The sequence below is a fragment of the Salvelinus alpinus genome, chromosome 1 (genome assembly GCF_045679555.1).
Source record: "Salvelinus alpinus chromosome 1, SLU_Salpinus.1, whole genome shotgun sequence".
Classification (NCBI taxonomy): Eukaryota; Metazoa; Chordata; class Actinopteri; order Salmoniformes; family Salmonidae; genus Salvelinus; species Salvelinus alpinus.
In genome coordinates, this window is record NC_092086.1 from 57,215,526 (window position 1) to 57,235,143 (window position 19,618).

The 19,618-nt window shown below is 41.1% G+C and overlaps 1 protein-coding gene across 1 annotated transcript; it reads left to right on the forward strand.

Annotated features, from left to right (window-relative positions):
• Nucleotides 1-8,162: 8,162 nt before the first annotated feature.
• Nucleotides 8,163-10,297, forward strand: LOC139541872 (ferritin, middle subunit-like). Its single transcript, XM_071346791.1, has 4 exons — nt 8,163-8,564; nt 8,957-9,103; nt 9,335-9,460; nt 9,941-10,297. The coding sequence occupies exons 1-4, from the start codon at nt 8,463-8,465 to the stop codon at nt 10,094-10,096; spliced, it is 531 nt and encodes a 176-aa protein (XP_071202892.1). The 5' UTR covers nt 8,163-8,462; the 3' UTR covers nt 10,097-10,297.
• Nucleotides 10,298-19,618: the final 9,321 nt, after the last annotated feature.

Below are 19,618 nucleotides of genomic sequence, written 5' to 3' on the forward strand. Positions count from 1 at the left end.
AGGATGGCTTGCCTCCAGAGTTCTATAAAGAATTTAGGGAGCTGTTGGTCCCCTACCTTATGGAGGTACTTAAAAAAGCCAGGGAAGACAACTACTTTCCAGAGTCTTTCTCTCAAGCAGTGATTACTGTAATCCACAAGAAAGGGAAAAATCCACTAAAGTGCGCCTCATATAGACCAATCTCTCTCCTTAACACAGATTGTAAACTGGTCACCAAGATGCTATCTAAGAGACTGGAGTCATGTCTTCCCCTGTTGGTCAACCCAGATCAGACTGGCTTCATAATTAATAGATTGTCCTCCAATAATCTCAGAAGGTTCTTTGATATAATTCACCTTGCTAATGTAACAGTATAACTTTAGACCGTCCCCTCGCCCCGACACGGGCGCGAACCAGGGACCCTCTGCACACATCAACAACTGACACCCACGAAGTGTCGTTACCCATCGCTCCACAAAAGCCGCGGCCCTTGCACAGCAAGGGGCAACCCTACTTAAAGTCTCAGAGCAAGTGACGTAACTGATTGAAATGCTACTAGCGCGTACCCGCTAACCATTTCACATCCGTTACACTCACCCCCCTTTCAACCTCCTCCTTTTCCGCAGCAACCAGTGATCCGGGTCAACAGCATCAATGTAACAGTATAACTTTAAACCGTCCCCTCACCCCGACCTCGGGCGCGAACCAGGGACCCTCTGCACACATCAACAACGGTTGCCCACGAAGCACGGTCGTTACCCATCGCTCCACAAAAGCCGCGGCCCTTGCACAGCAAGGGGAAACCCTACTTAAAGTCTCAGAGCAAGTGACGTAACTGATTGAAATGCTACTAGCGCGTACCCGCTAACCATTTCACATCCGTTACACTAACAAAAACAAAATACCTAGTGTCGCAGTCTCCCTCGATGCTGAAAAGGCCTTTGATAGGGTTGAATGGCCATACCTCTTTCGCGTCTTGGAAAAGTTTGGTTTAGGCACCGTGTTTGTAAATTTGATAAAATCACTCTACAAATCTCCTAAAGCTAGGATTGCTACCAACGGGATTACTTCCTCCTCTTTCCCTCTCTATAGGGGGAACAGACAAGGTTGCCCAATTAGCCCCCACCTCTTTGCCCTCGCCATCGAACCGTTGGCTGAGGCTATAAAACGTGCCCTGACATACATGGCTTTGAGGTGGGCCCCCATACCCATAAATTATCACTCTTTGCGGACGACCTTATCTTATTTCTAATAAACCCAGAACACTCCCTCTCTCACTTGCAGATCCTGCTACAGTGTTATAGTTCTTTCTCTGGATATAAGGTCAATTTAGATAAAAGCGAAATCTTACCGTTGTCTGTCTTTGACCATCATAGCATCAAGCACAAGTTTCCTTTTAGATGGTCGCCTATGGGCTTCACATATTTGGGCATAATGGTGGATGGTAACCTGAACAACCTCTATAAACTCAATCTGGCCAGTTTGTTACAAAAGGTGGAGGGTGACCTTTGTAAATGGATGGACTTACCTCTCACTCTACTGGGTAGAATCAATGTAATTAAAATGAATGTCCTGCCCAGATTTCTATATCTGTTTCAATCTCTCCCTATCCCTGTCCCCGCAGCATTCTTTTCCTTTCTCGACAAGATGACCAGACGGTTTATCTGGCACGGCAAAACCCCTAAGGTTGGCCTGGATAAACTGACCCTGGATTACAGTCAAGGAGGCTTAAACCTCCCCAATTTTAGAATGTACTACTGGGCAGCACAGTCTAGGTTTCTGGCTCAGAGGTTTGATAAGGGTCCCTCTCCCTCATGGTTGAACATTGAAAAGCTTGAGGTAAACGATGACACTGGGGCAGAATTGTTTTACAAATGGGACAGAAAATCTATTAAAACCATCACAGACAACCCTTTAATCATACATTCTGTCCTGACATGGTGCAAACTGCAAGAGCTGTTCGGACGAGGGGGATTCCTTTCCCCTAAAACCCCTTTATGGAACAATAGATTGATTCCTATGTTTTTCCAGAATAGTAACTTTAGACCATGGTCTGATAAGGGGATCACTCTTCTGGAATATTGTTACGAGGAGGGAGTTCTTATGTCTTTTGATCAGCTGAAACAGAAATACCACTTGCCTAACAGGGACTTCTTTAGCTACCTACAACTACGAAACTTTATTAGGGTGTCTCTCAAGGGACAATGGAACCTACCTAAGATGTCACCTATTGAACAACTCTGCCACGCAGACCAACCACTGTTCAAGACCATTTCCCGTGTTTACGATGCTCTTATGTCAGGACTAACACTGCCTGGACTAGATAAACCCCGACTTAGATGGGAAAAAGATCTGGGTATTGATCTTGATGAGGGTCTATGGAGTGACCTATGCAGGAATGGTGTTACATCCACACTGAACTCCAGATACAGACTGATCCAGTTTAATTTCCTCCATCAGCTCTATATCACGCCATCTAGACTGCACAAGTTCAACCCTGATATCTCCTCCCTATGTTTTAGATGTGGCTCAGATGAAGGAACATTCCTCCATTCCACTTGGCAGTGTTCAAAGCTACACGGTTTCTGGCAGGGGGTATGCGATACCATATCCTCAATTCATGGGGTTGCATTCCCTTTAGACCCGGAGGTCTGTCTACTGGGCAACTTTACTAACACCAATCTTAGGCAAAGCCATACTATAAAGCTAACAGAAATATTGCTAGCGATTGCCAAGAAATGTATTGCCTTGAAATGGAAATTGGATTCCCCCCTGCCAGTTGCAATGTGGCTATCAGAAGTTAATAGTTGTATCCCACTGGAGAAAATCACTTACCGCTTGAGGAATAAGTTAAACACATTTTACAGAATTTGGCAACCTTTTATTGACTATATGGAGAATCTCCCCCCACATCACATTGAATGAATCTCTATATTATCCTTATATAATGTTTCACACGTAATGTATAATATGTAGCCTACGGCAGGTGACCATATGATCCAATGACTCATTATAATCTTTTTTTATTGTATGTTTGTTTGTATATATAATTATAATTTGTTTGATTTTTACTTTCTTTGTTACGCTCATCTGTTACTGTCACTTTGTCCTATTGTTGTCTAATATCTTTTCACGTTTGTCTTGAATGTTGTTAATTGGAAAATGCAAAAATAAAATATTCAAAAAAAAAAAAATGCCTTAATAAGTTACATAGTATATGTTACTGCTGTTCTCTCCTTCTTCCCTTTTTTTCCCTAAACTCAGCATGTTTTCGCCCACTCACCACCGCTCAAGTCTGTTTCCACAGTCATGAGACCTAGTTTCCTTCCAGCATTGTCACGGTGATAGCGGGAAAGAATGGCCTTCAGGCCAAAGATGGTGGATAAATGAAGGTAGTTAATTTAGGCATTTACCACTGTCTGCTTAAGGGGGGCGGGGGGGGGGGGGGGGGTTGCTCTCCATAGACACCAATGCGATAGCTGTCGGCTTAGTCCTTGACTTCCATTGAAACAGAGCCATTGAGGAAGTGGAACATCTCGCTTCCTCTTCCGTCTCTGCTTGAGACTCCAGAATGCTGAGTCACAATGACAAGGCAGAAATACAGCCATGGCATAGCCTGAGTCATTCCATACTGTATTAGAACCAACAGGAGGTTATGACAGGAGAAGGAGTGGGAAGGAGGGAGAGAAATAGGAATAGAGGGGAAAGGGGAAAGATTACAGACTAAAAACGCTGTGTTCCCCTTCAGAACTTCAAACGAAAGAGTTCTGTAACGGTTAATCATTTACAGTGTTACTATGACTTCTGTTTATAACTTTAACTTGAGAACATTCTTCGTTTTTACGATAAAATTGTAATGCTAAGAGATGGATAAAAATGTACAGGGTGGGTACCTGGAGGAAAATAGCAGAGGGTCATGCCTTTTCAATTTCAGTCAAGGGGAGGGATTAGTATTTTTAAAATCTAGTCCAGGGGAGGGTCATGTAGTTTGTAATTGAAGAAATGTCAATATTTCTCAATGTTTTAGAATTCGTTGCTTATTAGGCTATATATCGATGCCTGATTCCACCCGACTCTCTGCTGGAAATGCAATATGAAGTGTGCCTATAGGCTATTTAGCGTGGTCTCAATCAATTGATTCATAGCCTATAGGCTACGAAGTGCAAGCTCAGAGAAGCACAGAGCAAAGTTATATTTATAAGATAGCTGCTGGGATTGCGTAAATAAAACTAGACTGCATTACACACTGCAATGGATATTCCAACCCTGAGGCCTGCTCTGCCCTTGCTGATCAAAACCTTTTTTTTGTGCAGGCTAACCAACGCTGTGCTGTGTAGGCCTACAGTGGCAGTTCAGGAGGAGAGTCAAATAGTTCCTCCGAAAATTATTATTGATCAGGCCTAGTCCAAAAAATGAAATATCTTGCACGTGCACTAGCCTATAGCCTATGTTCTGTTCAGTTTGAGAAGGAGAGCGTGAAGATGAAGATCGGAGGTCAACTTTGATAGCTTGCTGCTACTATAATTGATTTGAAGAAAATAAATATGTTTCTTGCCCATGATGTATTTATCCAAGTTGATGGAGATCAGTTGATGGAAATCAGTGGAGGCTGGGGGGAGGAGCTTCCCCATCCATGTAATGTTATTCAATGTGATCTAAAAGTCCAAACTGATCCTAAATCGGCACTCTTACTCTGAGAGGCTTGATGCATACTGCCCCAGAAGACCTAAGTAGTGTTCGAATACCCATACTAACATACTGTATACTACATACTTAATGAGTACATACTGCATACTATATACAATTAGTTCATAGGGCTCCCGAGTGGCGCAGCGGTCTAAGGCACTGCATCTCAGTGCAAGCGGCGTCACTATAGTACTGCTGTAATTAGGCTATGATTGGGCCCAGCGTCGTCCGGGTTTGGATGGAGTAGGCCGTCATTGAAAATAAGAATTTGTTCTTAACTGACTTGCCTAGTTAAATAAAGGTTACATTTGAGTATACTGTAAAAGAACGGTAAACTTTTAGTTGAGCTTACTAGCGCTTCGACTGTCTACCGGAAGCTGATGCTGTTGCTATGCAACCTCTTGCTAGCTTGTTAGCAAAACTAATTACTAGCTAGACATCATACGATTTCGGATGTGTTTGTAAATTCAATCTGGAGTGCCAGAGTACGCTCTGGGCGTTCGTAAATTCAGAGCGTTGTCAGATTGTCCGTTCGTAAATTCAAAGCGCTTTGCTCTCTGAGCATTCAGAGCCCACACTGGACGCTCTGGCCGAGGAGTAGGGTTGATCCGAGCGTTCTGACCTCACAACGGCAGTCAAGCGCCCAAGCTAACTGGCTAACTTTGGCTAGCTTGCTAGATACTTCCAGACACAAATGAGAGAACACCTCACTCTGACCATTTTACTCACCCTAGCAGAGCTGGTTAGGCTGTTTTCATGTTATCCAGAGCATTGGTGACTGTAACTATGGTGCTGGCAACAATTTAATAAGATTTTTTTTGCAGACATTTACTGACACCGGTTATTTTCAATGGATGTTACGTTTGTAAATTCATCAATTAATCTGTGATTTGGTGCACTCAGATGAGAGTGCTCTGAAATCGGAGTAGATAGCCAGAGCGAATTAACAATGTCCATTGAGAACGCACAATGACTATACCACTTAGCCAAGCCTGATGTCTTAATAGCCAACTAAATTGATGTTAGGTAGCTAGCTAACATAACGGTACATACTACTGCAATGATATGCTATGCGGTTCATAAGGATAGCGTAGCTAAAGAATTGTAACTTATTTGAAAATTCATTACATCGCTGAACATTTTCTTAACATTTGTCATAATTAGTTAAAGCAATGAAATTGTATCCGCTCTCGTCTGACTTCGGCTGCATATTTTCCGCCATTTTCTTAAAATCTGAAAACGTTGTGTGGCCACGCCCGTTTTCTGAAGATTGGTATTATGGGCCCTGAAAGCACGGAAATAATGTCCACTGCTTGTATACTTTGTATTTTGGCTAATTTAGTATGACCTCCGGGAACTTTTGGCATACTAACTATATCCATACTATGACCAATAACCATACTACATACTCCACTTACATCACAAATAGTATGGTTAGTGCGGTTAGTATGAGTATTCGAACACAGCTCTAGTTCTTATGAATACCAATGATGTTGCAACTACATGGATGTATTGAGCAATAACCCAGCACCCTGAAAGCACCTGTCACGACTTCTGCCGAAGTCGTTGCCTCTCCTTGTTCGGGCGGTGTTCGGCGGTCGACGTCACCGGCCTTCTAGCCATCATCGATCCATTTTTCATTTTCCATTGGTTTTGTCTTGTCTTCCCACACACCTGTTTTCAATCCCATTCATTACCTATTGTGTATTTAACCCTCTGTTTCCCCTCAGTTGAAGCTCGCATCCGCTACAAGACCATGGTGCTTGCCTACGGAGCTGTGAGGGGAACGGCACCCCCGTACCTTCAGGCTCTGATCAGGCCCTACACCCAAACAAGGGCACTGCGTTCATCCACCTCTGGCCTGCTCGCCTCCCTACCTCTGAGGAAGTACAGTTCCCGCTCAGCCCAGTCAAAACTGTTCGCTGCTCTGGCACCCCAATGGTGGAACAAACTCCCTCACGACGCCAGGTCAGCGGAGTCAATCACCACCTTCCGGAGACACCTGAAACCCCACCTCTTTAAGGAATACCTAGGATAGGATAAAGTAATCCTTCTAACCCCCCCCCCCCTTAAAAGAGTTAGATGCACTATTGTAAAGTGGTTGTTCCACTGGATATCATAAGGTGAATGCACCAATTTGTAAGTCGCTCTGGATAAGAGCGTCTGCTAAATGACTTAAATGTAAATGTAAATGTGTTTGTCAGAGATTGTTTTATGTCAAGTATTGTTTTCTTGTTGTATAGGTGTGCGACGGGACCTCGTACCCATGTTTATTTGATATATGTATATTTTCGTGCTTGGAGCATATCGAGTGGACATTTAGTAAAAGTCTACATTTACACTCCGTCTAACTCTCCTGCGTCTGACTTCCATGCCACCTATACACACTATTATGACAGCACCCTGTCAACAGTTGTGGAAGATCAGGTCATGTGAACTGAAGTTGTTAGGAAGGTTACTTTATTACTGTAGTCTTTGATTTTCATTAGCTGTAAAAAGTTTTCCACTTCACAGTTTTAGCTTAATAACCTATGTATGGTTAGATGGTTTTGTGTAGTTATTTCTAGGCTAATGTAATCAACTTTGATATACCATTTGTCATTTGAAACCGAAAGGTGTATCATCAAATACCATTTCTACATAAGCCAGCCTTTCTTTCTCTGTCCACTACTGTATTCCCATACCTCATATTGAACATTGAGCTGATATTAAAAAAAAAGTGTGATAACCCTACAGTTTTTCTTTTGACTGCATTCTGGAAAAGGTCAATAATTAAGCTACATATGCTATTGAAACATGTGCTCTTAGAGAATGAAACAGAAGTTTACAGAACTGCGTCTCAAAGTTCAATTCCTTTTATATCCTAAATCAAATGTAGACGTAGACTATTTCTCAATTAGCCTAATATTAGAATGAGTGTTCAAATTCTTCCTATTTTCTTCTAAGGATATAACACACACACATTTTTCAACAATAACCGCTGTAGTTAGACCTGCACTGTAGCATTGCTTTTGGCTGATACTACTGCTTTAGTTGTTTCCAATAAAATGTTACTTTGTAATAAACAAAGTTAAAAAATGACAGGAAAAAACGAGATGAAGAGGTCAAGGCGAGAGCATTTACTCCGCCCAAAATCTGTCCGCGTGAGATAAGGCCGTTTATGTGTGGAGGTATATAACAGTGTCAAATTACTTAAGGATTTTGATCGAATAGAAGTTTCGTAATGTTTAAGCTTTTACAAAAGCTTTTACAAACGCCAACACATATATTATATGTGGATGCACGTGGCATTCCGGCAACTTTGAGAAAAACGACGTTTAGTTGTGCATGTTTACACGCGTACCTGCCCACTCATTGGTTATAGTCTTGCCTGTCTTCAATCATTGAGCACATGTATTTCCATTGTTAGAGTTGTCACTCGGCTCTCTTGTCAATATAATAAATAATCTTTGCTTTAGGTCATGTGTATGAGTGGGCACGTCGTCAAATGATCCGCCTAGTTCCTGTTGTAATTCTAATGGTGATTGGCTACGCTCTGTGAGGGTGGATTTCACTGACACGTTCCGTTTGGAACAATAAATAGAGCGAACAAGGCTCTTTCCAGTTCACAAGTCTGGGAAGACGCATGAAGAAGTTCTTGCTTCAACAGTGATTGAACGGAACTCCTCTGCCTTCGTCTCGCATTATAGAACATTCCGGATTTATAACGTTAAACTTACTCTAACTGTAATAGCAAAATAGTCGAAGGAAGTTTAATTTTTTACATTTCATTTTGATATAAAAGATAATCTGCCAAAATGGAGTCTCAGATCCGCCAGAACTATCACCACGATTGTGAAGCTGCCATCAACCGGATGATCAACATGGAGATGTTCGCCTCCTACACCTACACTTCAATGGTAATGAGTCTACTATGATGACCGCTTTGTTGATCTACCTGTGTATTATTATTCCTGAGCCTAAATGCCATTTTTCACCTGACTTTTCTACGGGCCTAGACAATTAAAGATCCAAGAAATGTAACTCCCTGAAGTTCATATTTGAGTTTTACTTTGTTATTTTGAGTTTTCAGGTAGATATAACATTCAAATGAAGCCGGGAATCTATCCTACCTTGGACAGAGCGCGTAACAACTCATTGACAGGTTAATTGTCAGGTTACCAAATAGACTACGGACTAGGACGAGACTGATTCATGCTTTTTGTCATCAAGTTTAGTTGCCACAACAGAATGTGTCATGTTTGGGATGTTTTTTTTCTCTCTAACCACACTGTCTTGTTTATCCACCCAGGCTTTCTATTTCTCCCGTGACGATGTGGCTCTGTCTGGCTTCGCGCATTTCTTCAAGGAGAACAGCGACGAGGAGCGTGAGCACGCCGACAAGCTACTCTCTTTCCAGAACAAGAGAGGTGGACGCATTTTACTCCAGGACATCAAGGTGAGCCCCTGAGCATCGAAAACCCCATTTTACATTGTAGACTGATAGAAATGTCTTTACTTCATGGAGGAGAGTGTCTACAGAGTTGATCTAGAGAACCTGGAGTAGTCCTGAACATACTGCCTCTAACCACTGAACTGAGTGTGAGGGGTTTAACTCTGTTCACTTTATCCTAAACTTAACATCTGCTAGTTGTCCCTAACACTTCTGTGTTCATTCTGTCCTGTGTAGAAGCCAGAACGTGATGAGTGGGGCAATGGGCTGGAGGCCATGCAGTGTGCTCTGCAGCTGGAGAAGAATGTGAACCAGGCCCTACTGGACCTGCACAAGATTGCCTCTGGCAAGGTTGACCCCCATGTAAGTTGAGGAACCGCACATCACATGTATGTATCACATAGAAGACAGGTACTGTCTCAGGAGATGATCAGGTTGTTGTAGCTCTGATGATTAATGACACAGGATTGTGTGACCTGCTTCTTCACACGCACACAATAGTCCACAGATGCACACTATACACACAATGCAGCTAATGCATAATTTTGCATAAAGGATGGCAGGTTGCCTAGTGGTTAGAGCGTTGGGCCAGTAACAAAGGTTGCTGGCTTGAATCCCCTATCTGACCAGGTAAAAATATGTTCTGCCCCTGAACGAAGCAGTTAACCCACTATTCCACGTTAGGATGTCATTGTAAATAAGAATGTGTAAAATGACTTGCCTAGTTAAAAAAAAGCTGGAAACATTATCTGCACTTATGCCATTACCACCATGCTCTTGTGTTACTGTATCTACAATAGTCTGTAGTCATTCTCATGTCTGACCTGTGTTTTCCCTCTTTAGCTGTGTGACTTCCTGGAGACCCATTACCTGAATGAGCAGGTGGAGGCCATTAAGAAGCTGGGAGACCACATCACCAACCTCACCAAGATGGATGCTGTCAAAAACAAGATGGCAGAGTACCTGTTTGACAAGCACACCCTGGGAGGCCAGAGCTAAACCACTTCCATCCCAGGCTACGGCCTCCAGCCTCGACCAGGACCCCTGCATTCTCTGATAGATCCTACTGGCTTATCATTTATATGGAGGGGAGAGTGTTAAACTGGTGCAGTGCACAGCTGTAACATTGAGGTGTTTTGTTGACAACGCTACTGTATTTGAGTCAAGGCATCTTGTAAAACAATAAAAAAAATCACTAAAGTTTCTGTTCTAATTGTTGACCTGTAGTAATGGATGTTGTATCAGTCTATTTGGTTTCTTTGCTCTGTCTAACTGAGCATCTCAAATTCCTAGTGATAAATACTGACAATTGTAGACCTACTAGTGACTGAGGGTCTTAACAATAGGGGATGTCAATTAAGGGCCCAACTGTCACCTCTAGGTCCATAGGAGTAAAATGGGTGACTACAGTTGACATAGACCTTTACTCTGCATCACAAGTTTATTAGGCGGCCTAGAGGTCAATCAAAACCGTTAGCCAGCTGTTATGGCGCATTTCTCTAGTGATGGAAGTTCAGCTCTTACTAAGAAATTACTCATTGTGTTTACTGCCCAATAGTCCCCCTACAGTAAACTATGAACTGAATACTAAAATAGTAATGATTCTACAAGCCTCTCGTTCACCATAAGGGGCTTATTGGAACTCATATGGTTGCAAAGCTACTGGTAAATTACTGAACACTTTCATTTTGGTAATTAACAGGCAAGCTTAACTTTAATACTTTAACTGACAAATATTGATGTTTTTAATGTGTCCATATAGTAAATGAGTTTCTAGTGGATAAACCATTTGGTTAAAGGGGAAAATGGCCTAATGAGAACTGTCTCATCAGCAATAGCATTTTCAATAACTATGAAACTATTTTCTTTTCACAACTGCCACCAACATTTACAACCAAGAAGTATTGACATGGTAAAATAATTAAGTACATTTGTACGGTACTAAGTTGGTTTATATTTAGGTTAAATTTCACAACTTTGTCATTCTATTTGACAATACATTTTACAAGGCCACACAATGCCAGAGATTTGTGATAATCTGACAACCAAAAAACCCACTAGATGGCATCTGATTCATTTGCATATTCCTTAATTTAATAACATTTGTATTTGTTATGGATCCCAATTAGCTGCTGTCAAGGCAGCAGTTACTCTTCATGGGGTCTGACAAATTATAGGCAGTTCTATACAATACAACTAACATCACATTACTAAACAGATTTCACAACACATTAAGGGTTTGCACTCAGGCCACTACTCTACTACCACATATCTACAACACAAAATCCATGTGTTTATGTCTATAGTGCATATGTGTCTCTTCACAGTCCCCGCTGTCCCGTAAGTTGTATTTTTATCTCTTTTTAAATCTTATTTTACTGCTTGCATGAGTTACTTGATGTGGAATAGTAGCCATGTCATGGCTCTCTGTAGTACTGTGCACCCCCCATAGTCTGTCCTGGACTTGGGGACTGTGAAGAGACCTGGTGGCATGTCTTGTGGGGTATGCACTGGTGTCTGAGTTGTGTGCTAGTAGTTTAAACTGACAGCTCAGTGCATTCAACATGTCAATACTTCTCACAAATACAAGTAGTGATGAAGTCAATCTCTCCTCTCCTCTACTCTGAGCCATGAGAGATAGACATTCATAATATTAATGTTAGCTCTCTGTGTACATTTAAGGGTGAGCTGTGCTGCCCAGTTCTGGGCCAATTGTAATTTTCCTAAGACCTTTTTTGTTGCATCTGACCACATGACTGGACAGTAGTCCAGGTGCAACAAAACAAGGGCCTGTAGTACCTACCTTGTTGATAGCGTTGTTAAGAAGGCAGAGCAGTGCTTTATTATGGACAGACCTATCCCAATCTTAGCTACTGTTGTATCAATATGTTTTTACCATGACAGAAGTTTAGTCTCAACTTGTTACATTTCCACATTATCCATTACAAGATGTTGAGGTTGAGGGTTTAGTGTTTTAATTTTAATTTTATGTCCCAAATACAATGCCTTTAGTTTTTGAAATTCATGTATTTAGGACTAACTTATTTCTTGCCACCCATTCTGAAACTGACTGCAGCTCTTAAGTGTTGCAGTGATTTCACCTGCTGTGGTAGCTGATGTGTATAGTGTTGAGTTATCAGCATACATAGACACACAGGCTTCACTCAGCACCAGTGGCAAGTCATTAGTAAAGATTGAAAAAGTAAGGGGCCTAGACAGCTGCTCTGGGGAATGCCTGACTCTAACTAGATTATGTTGGAGAAGATTCCATTGAAGAACACCCTGTGTGTTCTGTTAGACAGGTAACTCTAGATCCACAATATAGCAGGTGACGTAAAGCCATAACACTTACGCTTTTTCCAGCAGCGGATTATGATCAATAATGTCAAAATCTGCAGAGAAGTGCTTTATTTATTTTTAATCTTTATTTAACTAGGCAAGTCAGTTAAGAACACATTCTTAGTTACAATGACGGCCTACCAAAAGGCAAAAGACCTTTCACGACAAGAGAGACAACACAACACTCCATAAAGAGAGACCTAAAACAACAACATAGCATGGTAGGCAGTAACAGGATTCCGTTGTAACAGATAGGCCTACATTATTCAGTGTTTATACATCCTTGGCTGACTACCAGTGGAAAGTTTGGTTAAGTCAAGTCAGCAATAGCCTATGTTGCTAGCAACAAGATAATGTTTTGAGTTTATGATCTAGCTTACTGGTTCTCAAACCTGGTCCTTGGGACCCAAAGGGGTGCACATTTTAGTTTTTGCCCTATCTCTTCACAGCTGATTCAAATGATCAACTCTTCAAAAGGCTTTGATGATTTGAATCAGCTGTGTAGTGCTTGGGAAAAAACTCAAATGTGCACCCCTTTGGGTCCCCAGGACCAGGATTGAGAACCAGTGATCTAGCTAATGATTAGCACACTGGGGTAAATGTAGATGGGCAACCCCATACAACCCCATAAAACAGGATATCATGCTTATTGCTAAATAACACACCTACCTGATAATATGGACCCATATGGTTATTGAGCATTTGTTTTTAGTCATTGCAGCTAAAGGTGGCAATACCAGTTATTGAGTGTAAGGGGGAAATTACTTTTTCACACAGGGGAATTAGGTGTTATGTAACTTGGTTAATTAAATAAATAAAATAAGTATCATTTTTTTTGTTATTTGTAAACTCATGTTCCCTTTATCTAATATTAGGTTTTGGTTGAAGATCTGATAACATTCAGTATCAAAAATATGCAAAAATAGAGAAAATCAGAAAGGGGGAAATACTTTTTTACGGCACTGTATATATACACTGAGTGTATAAAACATTAAGAACAACTTCCTAATATTGAATTGCAAACTCCCCTTTTTCCCTCAGAACAGCCTCAACTCGTTGGGGCAAGGACTCGATCTACAGGGTGTCGACAGCGTTCTACAGGGACGCTGGTTCATGTTGACTCCAATGCTTCCCACAGTTGTGTTAAATTGGCTGGATGTCCCTATGGGAGGTGGATCATTCTTGATACACACGGGAAACTATTGAGTGTGAAAAACCATGGGGTTTGGTGATGATTTTCTAAACTGTTAGTTAGACCAACAGTTTAAAGTAATATTGAATAATATTGTTACTTGAGTTGTGATTGGGGTATATTGGCCAAATGATCAGGAAAGTTGTTGGTGTATTTTCCCTCCAACATTCATCAGAAACAACCATATTACAGCTATTTGTTTAAAATGCCATAGTAAGTTACATAGTATGTTACTGCTGTTCTCTCCTTCTTCCCTTTTTTTCCTAGTCTCAGAACGTTTTTGCTCACTCACCACCACTCAAGTCTGTTTCCACAGTCATGAGACCTAGTCTTAGTCCTTGACATCCATTGAAACAGAACAATTGAGGGAGTGAACATCTTGCTTCCTCTTTCGTCTCCGTTTGGGTCTCCAGAATGCTGAGTCACAATGACAAGGCAGAAATACAGCCAGGGCAGAGCCTAAGTCATTCCATACTGTAGTACAACCAACAGGAGGTTATGACAGGAGAAAGAGTGGGAAGGAGGGAGAGAAATAGAGGGGGAAGGGGAAAGAGTACAGACTAAAAACGCTGTGTCACCCTTCAGAACTTCAAAAGAAAGAGTTCTGCAACGGTTAATCATTTACAGTATTACTATCACTTATGTTTATAACTTTAACTTAAGAACATTATTAGTTAGTACGATTAATTTGTAATGCTAAGAGATGGATAAAAATGTACAGGGTGGGTACCTGGAGGAAAATAGCAGAGGGTCATGCTTTTTCAATTTCAGTCAAGAGGAGGGTTTACTATTTTTTAAATCTAGTGCAGGGGAGGGTCATGTAATTTGAAATGTATGAAATGTCAATATTTCTCAGTGTTTAAGAATTAGTTGCTTTTTAGGCTATATATCGATGCCCGATTCCACCTGATTCTCTGCTGGGCGTGAAATATGAAGTGTGCCTATAGGCTATTTAGTGTGGTCTCAATCAAATGATTCATAGCCTATAGACTATAGGCTACGAAGTGCATGCTCAGAGAAGCACAGAGCAAAGTTATATTTCTAAGATAGCTGCTGGGATTGTGTAAATAAAACTAGACTGCATTACACACTGCAAATGATATTCCAAGCCTGAGGCCTCCTCTGTCCTTGCTGATCAAAACCGTTTTTTTGTGCAGGCTAACAAATGCTGTGCTGTGTAGGCCTACAGTGGCAGTTCAGGAGGAGAGTCAAAGAATTCCTCCTAGTCCAAAAATGCAATATCTTGCGCGTAGACTAGCCTATAGCCTATGTTCTGTTCAGTTTGAGAAGGAGAGCATTTGAGGACCGGAGGTCAACTTTGATAGCTTGCTACTACTATAATTGATTTGAAGAAAAACAATATGTTTCTTGCCCATTATGTATTTATCCAAGTTATTGACATCACAATAAGCCAGATTTTAGTGACTTACATTGTGGTGCTGAAACTTGAAGCAGCAGTCGCGGCACAATCAATTGGAAATGGACAGCTGATGGTGCTGAAAATAGGCAAATTGGAGAAGGAATAATTCATTTAAACGGTCTTCATTTAAATTAGACTTTACTAACAACAAGAGGGCTTTGTGTTGGAGCCTATTTCTTCCTACTTAAGAAATAAGAGGTGGCTCTACCTGTTTGACAGAGAGAATTAGGCTATAGGCTGCTATATCCATAGATTTGTCATTCAATTCCTCCACTCACCATGCACTCTTTAAATAGCCTCCCTCCATGTCAGTGAAGGGCTGTGAAGTTAAAGCCAGTACTGGAATTGAGGGGGTATGAGAGGGTATGCCATAGGCCTACCTTTTATTGAAAAAAATGGCAAAAAGCAAATGCCTACCCATTGTTATCTTAAGATTTGGAATAAAATATAACAGATCCCATTACATACAGTGATCTGTCACGCCCTGACCTTAGAGAGCCTTTTTATGTCTCTATTTGGTTTGGTCAGGGTGTGATTTGGGCTGGGCATTCTATACTTTGTTTTCTATGTTTCTTTATTTCTATGTTTTGGCCGGGTATGGTTCTCAATCAGGGACAGCAGTCTATCGTTGTCTCTGATTGGGAATCATACTTAGGTAGCCCTTTTTCTCTCCTTTCAGTGTGGGTAGTTGACTTTTGTTAGTGGCTTCACGGTTGTGCTTTCGTTTCTTGTTTTGTTGGCGACATTCTAATAAAAGGAAAATGTACACTCACCACGCTGCACTTTGGTCTTCCTTCAACGATGGCCGTGACATGATCTATAACAGCATTTTGGTCTGTTGCTGCCTTTAAAAAAACACATAGCTGATATGGCTGACTTGCTTAAACAAATGTGGTTTCTACTGACAATTGAGAAGTACAAATTATGGCATAAGGGGACGACGAACGGATAAGAGGCAATCCGTAATTTTGATTAGACAATGTGCGAGGTAGGACGAACATTGTCAATATAACTATTAGTTCAGCACTTTTGAAATGTACAGTGACAGAATTCAGAACATTGGCCGATCTTACAGTATTCTCCCTGTGCACCAAGTCAGAACCATAGGATAAACAAAGGGGGTATATAAGCAGACAATGAAAGCTCTTACAATATTTGATGATGACATTTCTCTAAAACAGGCTATAGGCTACATGTGCACCACCAAGTCAGAACAGTAGGCTAAGTTATGAGGGGGAAAAGGACCCAATTATTAGGGTAAAGGATATGGGCTACTAACAGCTTACTAGACAACATACACTTGGTATTACTTTCTTAGCAACAGTATGTATATCACCCTGGCATATTACATCATTTATGCAGCAGCATACAAGGTGTCACGTTCGTCGTAACATTGCAGAGAGGAGGACCAAGGCGCAGCGTGAAATGAATACATATTTAATAAACAAAGACGAAGAACACTTGACAAACTATACAAAACAACAAACGTGAAGCTATATAACAAATAGTGCTGACACTAAACATAGACAATCACCCACGAACTACCTAATGAATATGGCTGCCTAAATATGGTTCCCAATCAGAGACAACGATAGACAGCTGTCTCTAATTGAGAACCAATCTAGGCAACCATAGACATACATACACCTAGACTGAACACTGCCCCATAAACATACAAAACCCCCTAGACAATACAAAACACATACATCCCCCATGTCACACCCTGACCTAACTAAAATAATAAAGAAAACAAAGATAACTAAGGCCAGGGTGTGACACAAGGCCTTTCTGGACTCACCTGTTTGTGCTGTGCTCACATGAACAGGAAGGTGGCGCGGCAGTCCTTCATGGGCAAATTTTGTCATCAAACTTTGTCATCAAAGTCTGGCATTCTCTGGATTTATGATGCTTTCAAGACAACTGAGAACTACAAAAAAAACAAGGTCGAATCATGAAGTCAGTGATCTTCAGGTTGGAGCTCTAGAAACAAGCCTGAGTTCCCGACTTGGAATTCCGAGTTGGATGTCCATTCAAAACTTATTTTCCCAGTCGGAGAAAATGTAATTCTGTGTTCCCAGTTGTCTTGAACTTACTGAAGTCTGAGATTTCCTAGTTCCATGTTTCCAGTTGTTTTGAACTCAGCCAAGGGCATGACCAATGTTGATTGTGTATCTTTCTAAGCTTGGGAAAGAGACCCTTAAACCCTGACTTGGACCACACACCAACTCCACTGAATAGTAGGCTAGTGATTGCTTTGCAATGCTTGCAGTTAGCCACTGATTACCAATTTGGTGTGTAATGTTTATGTCCAACGGCCGATGAGCACCGATAAGTTTAATCTATAATTATTTTCTGAATTTCCTTCATATGACAAGGATTGAAAAGGATTTGCCAGTAGATTGTCAACTTGATTCATGATGATGATTGCTAGCTTGCTAACTGTTTTGAAAGTATGACGTTTTGCTTCGACGTAGTGTCCCCATGAGTGACAGAACACTGAGCCAATCATGGCGCAAGTAGAGAACATTACCAACCCCTACGCTCTGTATATTCTGGCTGCCCCACCACCACCACCACCACAGAAACCACTGAGCTAGGCGGAAACACCTGCATTTTGGAGCTGCCTTACTCAAGAAAGCAAAAAAGAGACCATGTTGTATGCGTCTTTATTACCTCAATTAGTTATTTTTTGTACATTGTTTGCAAACTGATATGACACGTATTAATGCCAGAATAGAATGCAAAACAAAACAAATGCTAAACATGATTAACAAAGCTGCCCTGAATGACAGGTCGTCATTGGATAGGATGAACACATAGGCCTATCTCTATGTCCATTCTTAGCCTGTAATTTGAGAAATTTGTGTAGTATTAAAAAATATTTGCATGAAATGTTTATAAAGGCACATTTTTCTCAGACCTGCAAATACGATGATAGATTCATGCAATGCTTTTACTATAAATTAGATATTTCCACCCTTACTCTTGTCCATAGGGGTCTGTGAACACACAACCTTCTGGCCCGCAGCCCTGTGCGCTATCAAAATTCCTGCGTTGCCATGTAATGCTGACAGGACGAAGAACAGTTTCTAAAACAACATATTTAAGGCTCTGGTGTCTCCAAGAGGTGAGGGTAAACTGTAAGGATGTTCTCTGGTATTTTTGGGTTATATGGGAGTGTCACTTGTTTTTTCTCAAGCGTTCAGGGAAGGTTTAGGTAAAATATAATTTGCTGAAGGTAGAGACATCCATTTTTATTTCAGAGATGTCTGATTTTCTCTGTGTAACCTTTATTATAAATAACATTCACTCCTGTAAAACAAGGTCACTCTGAATGAGTGAGGGTTGCTGCTGACTAACAACAGTTCATAAGGGTTGCTGCTGACTAACAACAGTTCATAAGGGTTGCTGCTGACTAATAACAGTTCATAAGGGTTGCAGCTGACTAACAACAGTTCATAAGGGTTGCTGCTGACTAACAACAGTTCATAAGAGTTGCTGCTGACTAACAACAGTTCATAAGAGTTGCTGCTGACTAACAACAGTTCATAAGGGTTGCTGCTGACTAACAACAGTTCATAAGGGTTGCTGCTGACTAACAACAGTTCATAAGGGTTGCTGCTGACTAACAACAGTTCATAAGGGTTGCAGCTGACTAACAACAGTTCATAACAACAGTTCATATTTTGCCTACCTCATGCCTTTTGCACACAATGTATATAGACTCATTTTGTTTTTTTCCTACTGTGTTATTGACTTGTTTATTGTTTACTCCATTTGTAACTCTGTGTTGTTGCCTGTTCACACTGCTATGCTTTATCTTGGCCAGGTCGCAGTTGTAAATGAGAACTTGTTCTCAACTAGCCTACCTGGTTAAATAAAGGTGAAAAAAATTAAAAATAAGGGTTGCTGCTGACTAACAACAGTTCATAAGGGTTGCTGCTGACTAACAACAGTTCGTAAGGGTTGCAGCTGACTAACAACAGTTCATAAGGGTTGCTGCTGACTAACAACAGTTCATAAGGGTTGCTGCTGACTAACAACAGTTCATAAGGGTTGCTGCTGACTAACAACAGTTCATAAGGGTTGCTGCTGACTAGCAACATGACAGCAATTACAGGAACATTTGTCCTTTTTTGATGCTATGAAAATGACTCAATCTCAATTCTCCTGATCTGAACCATGGAATCTCTCCTGGCCCACAGACTAGGCCTACTGTCAGGGTAAGGATTTATAGCTAGGCCTGTATGCTTTGGTGTAAAACAACAACAACAAACAAAGCATGACACATAATTTAGTCAAAAAGTGATGTCACTTATCGCAAAGAAAAGGAATGCTAGGTAGGTCACAGGCCTTTTGCAACACCGGTTTAAGCATACAGTAAGTACTGTCACTCCCAAAACTCTGAAAGGGCTTCGTCTTATTGTCTCCAAAACTTTGTTTGCACTCATAATGAAAACATAAGGCTATAAAATTAGGCTCAATCTAACATTTGGTCAAAGTAACAGAGAGCAGAGCACACACTTTAAGGGCTATCTATGTTCAAAGACCCTTTCCCCCATTTGAAGCT

What these genes read in the sequence shown, in the direction of transcription:
- LOC139541872 (XM_071346791.1), top strand. Translation starts at nt 8,463, where the DNA reads ATGGAGTCTCAGATCCGCCAGAACTATCACCACGATTGTGAAGCTGCC. An exon ending in TTTTACTCCAGGACATCAAG is followed by an intron (nt 9,104 to 9,334) that starts GTGAGCCCCTGA and finishes TGTCCTGTGTAG; the next exon opens with AAGCCAGAACGTGATGAGTG. An exon ending in CTGGCAAGGTTGACCCCCAT is followed by an intron (nt 9,461 to 9,940) that starts GTAAGTTGAGGA and finishes TTCCCTCTTTAG; the next exon opens with CTGTGTGACTTCCTGGAGAC.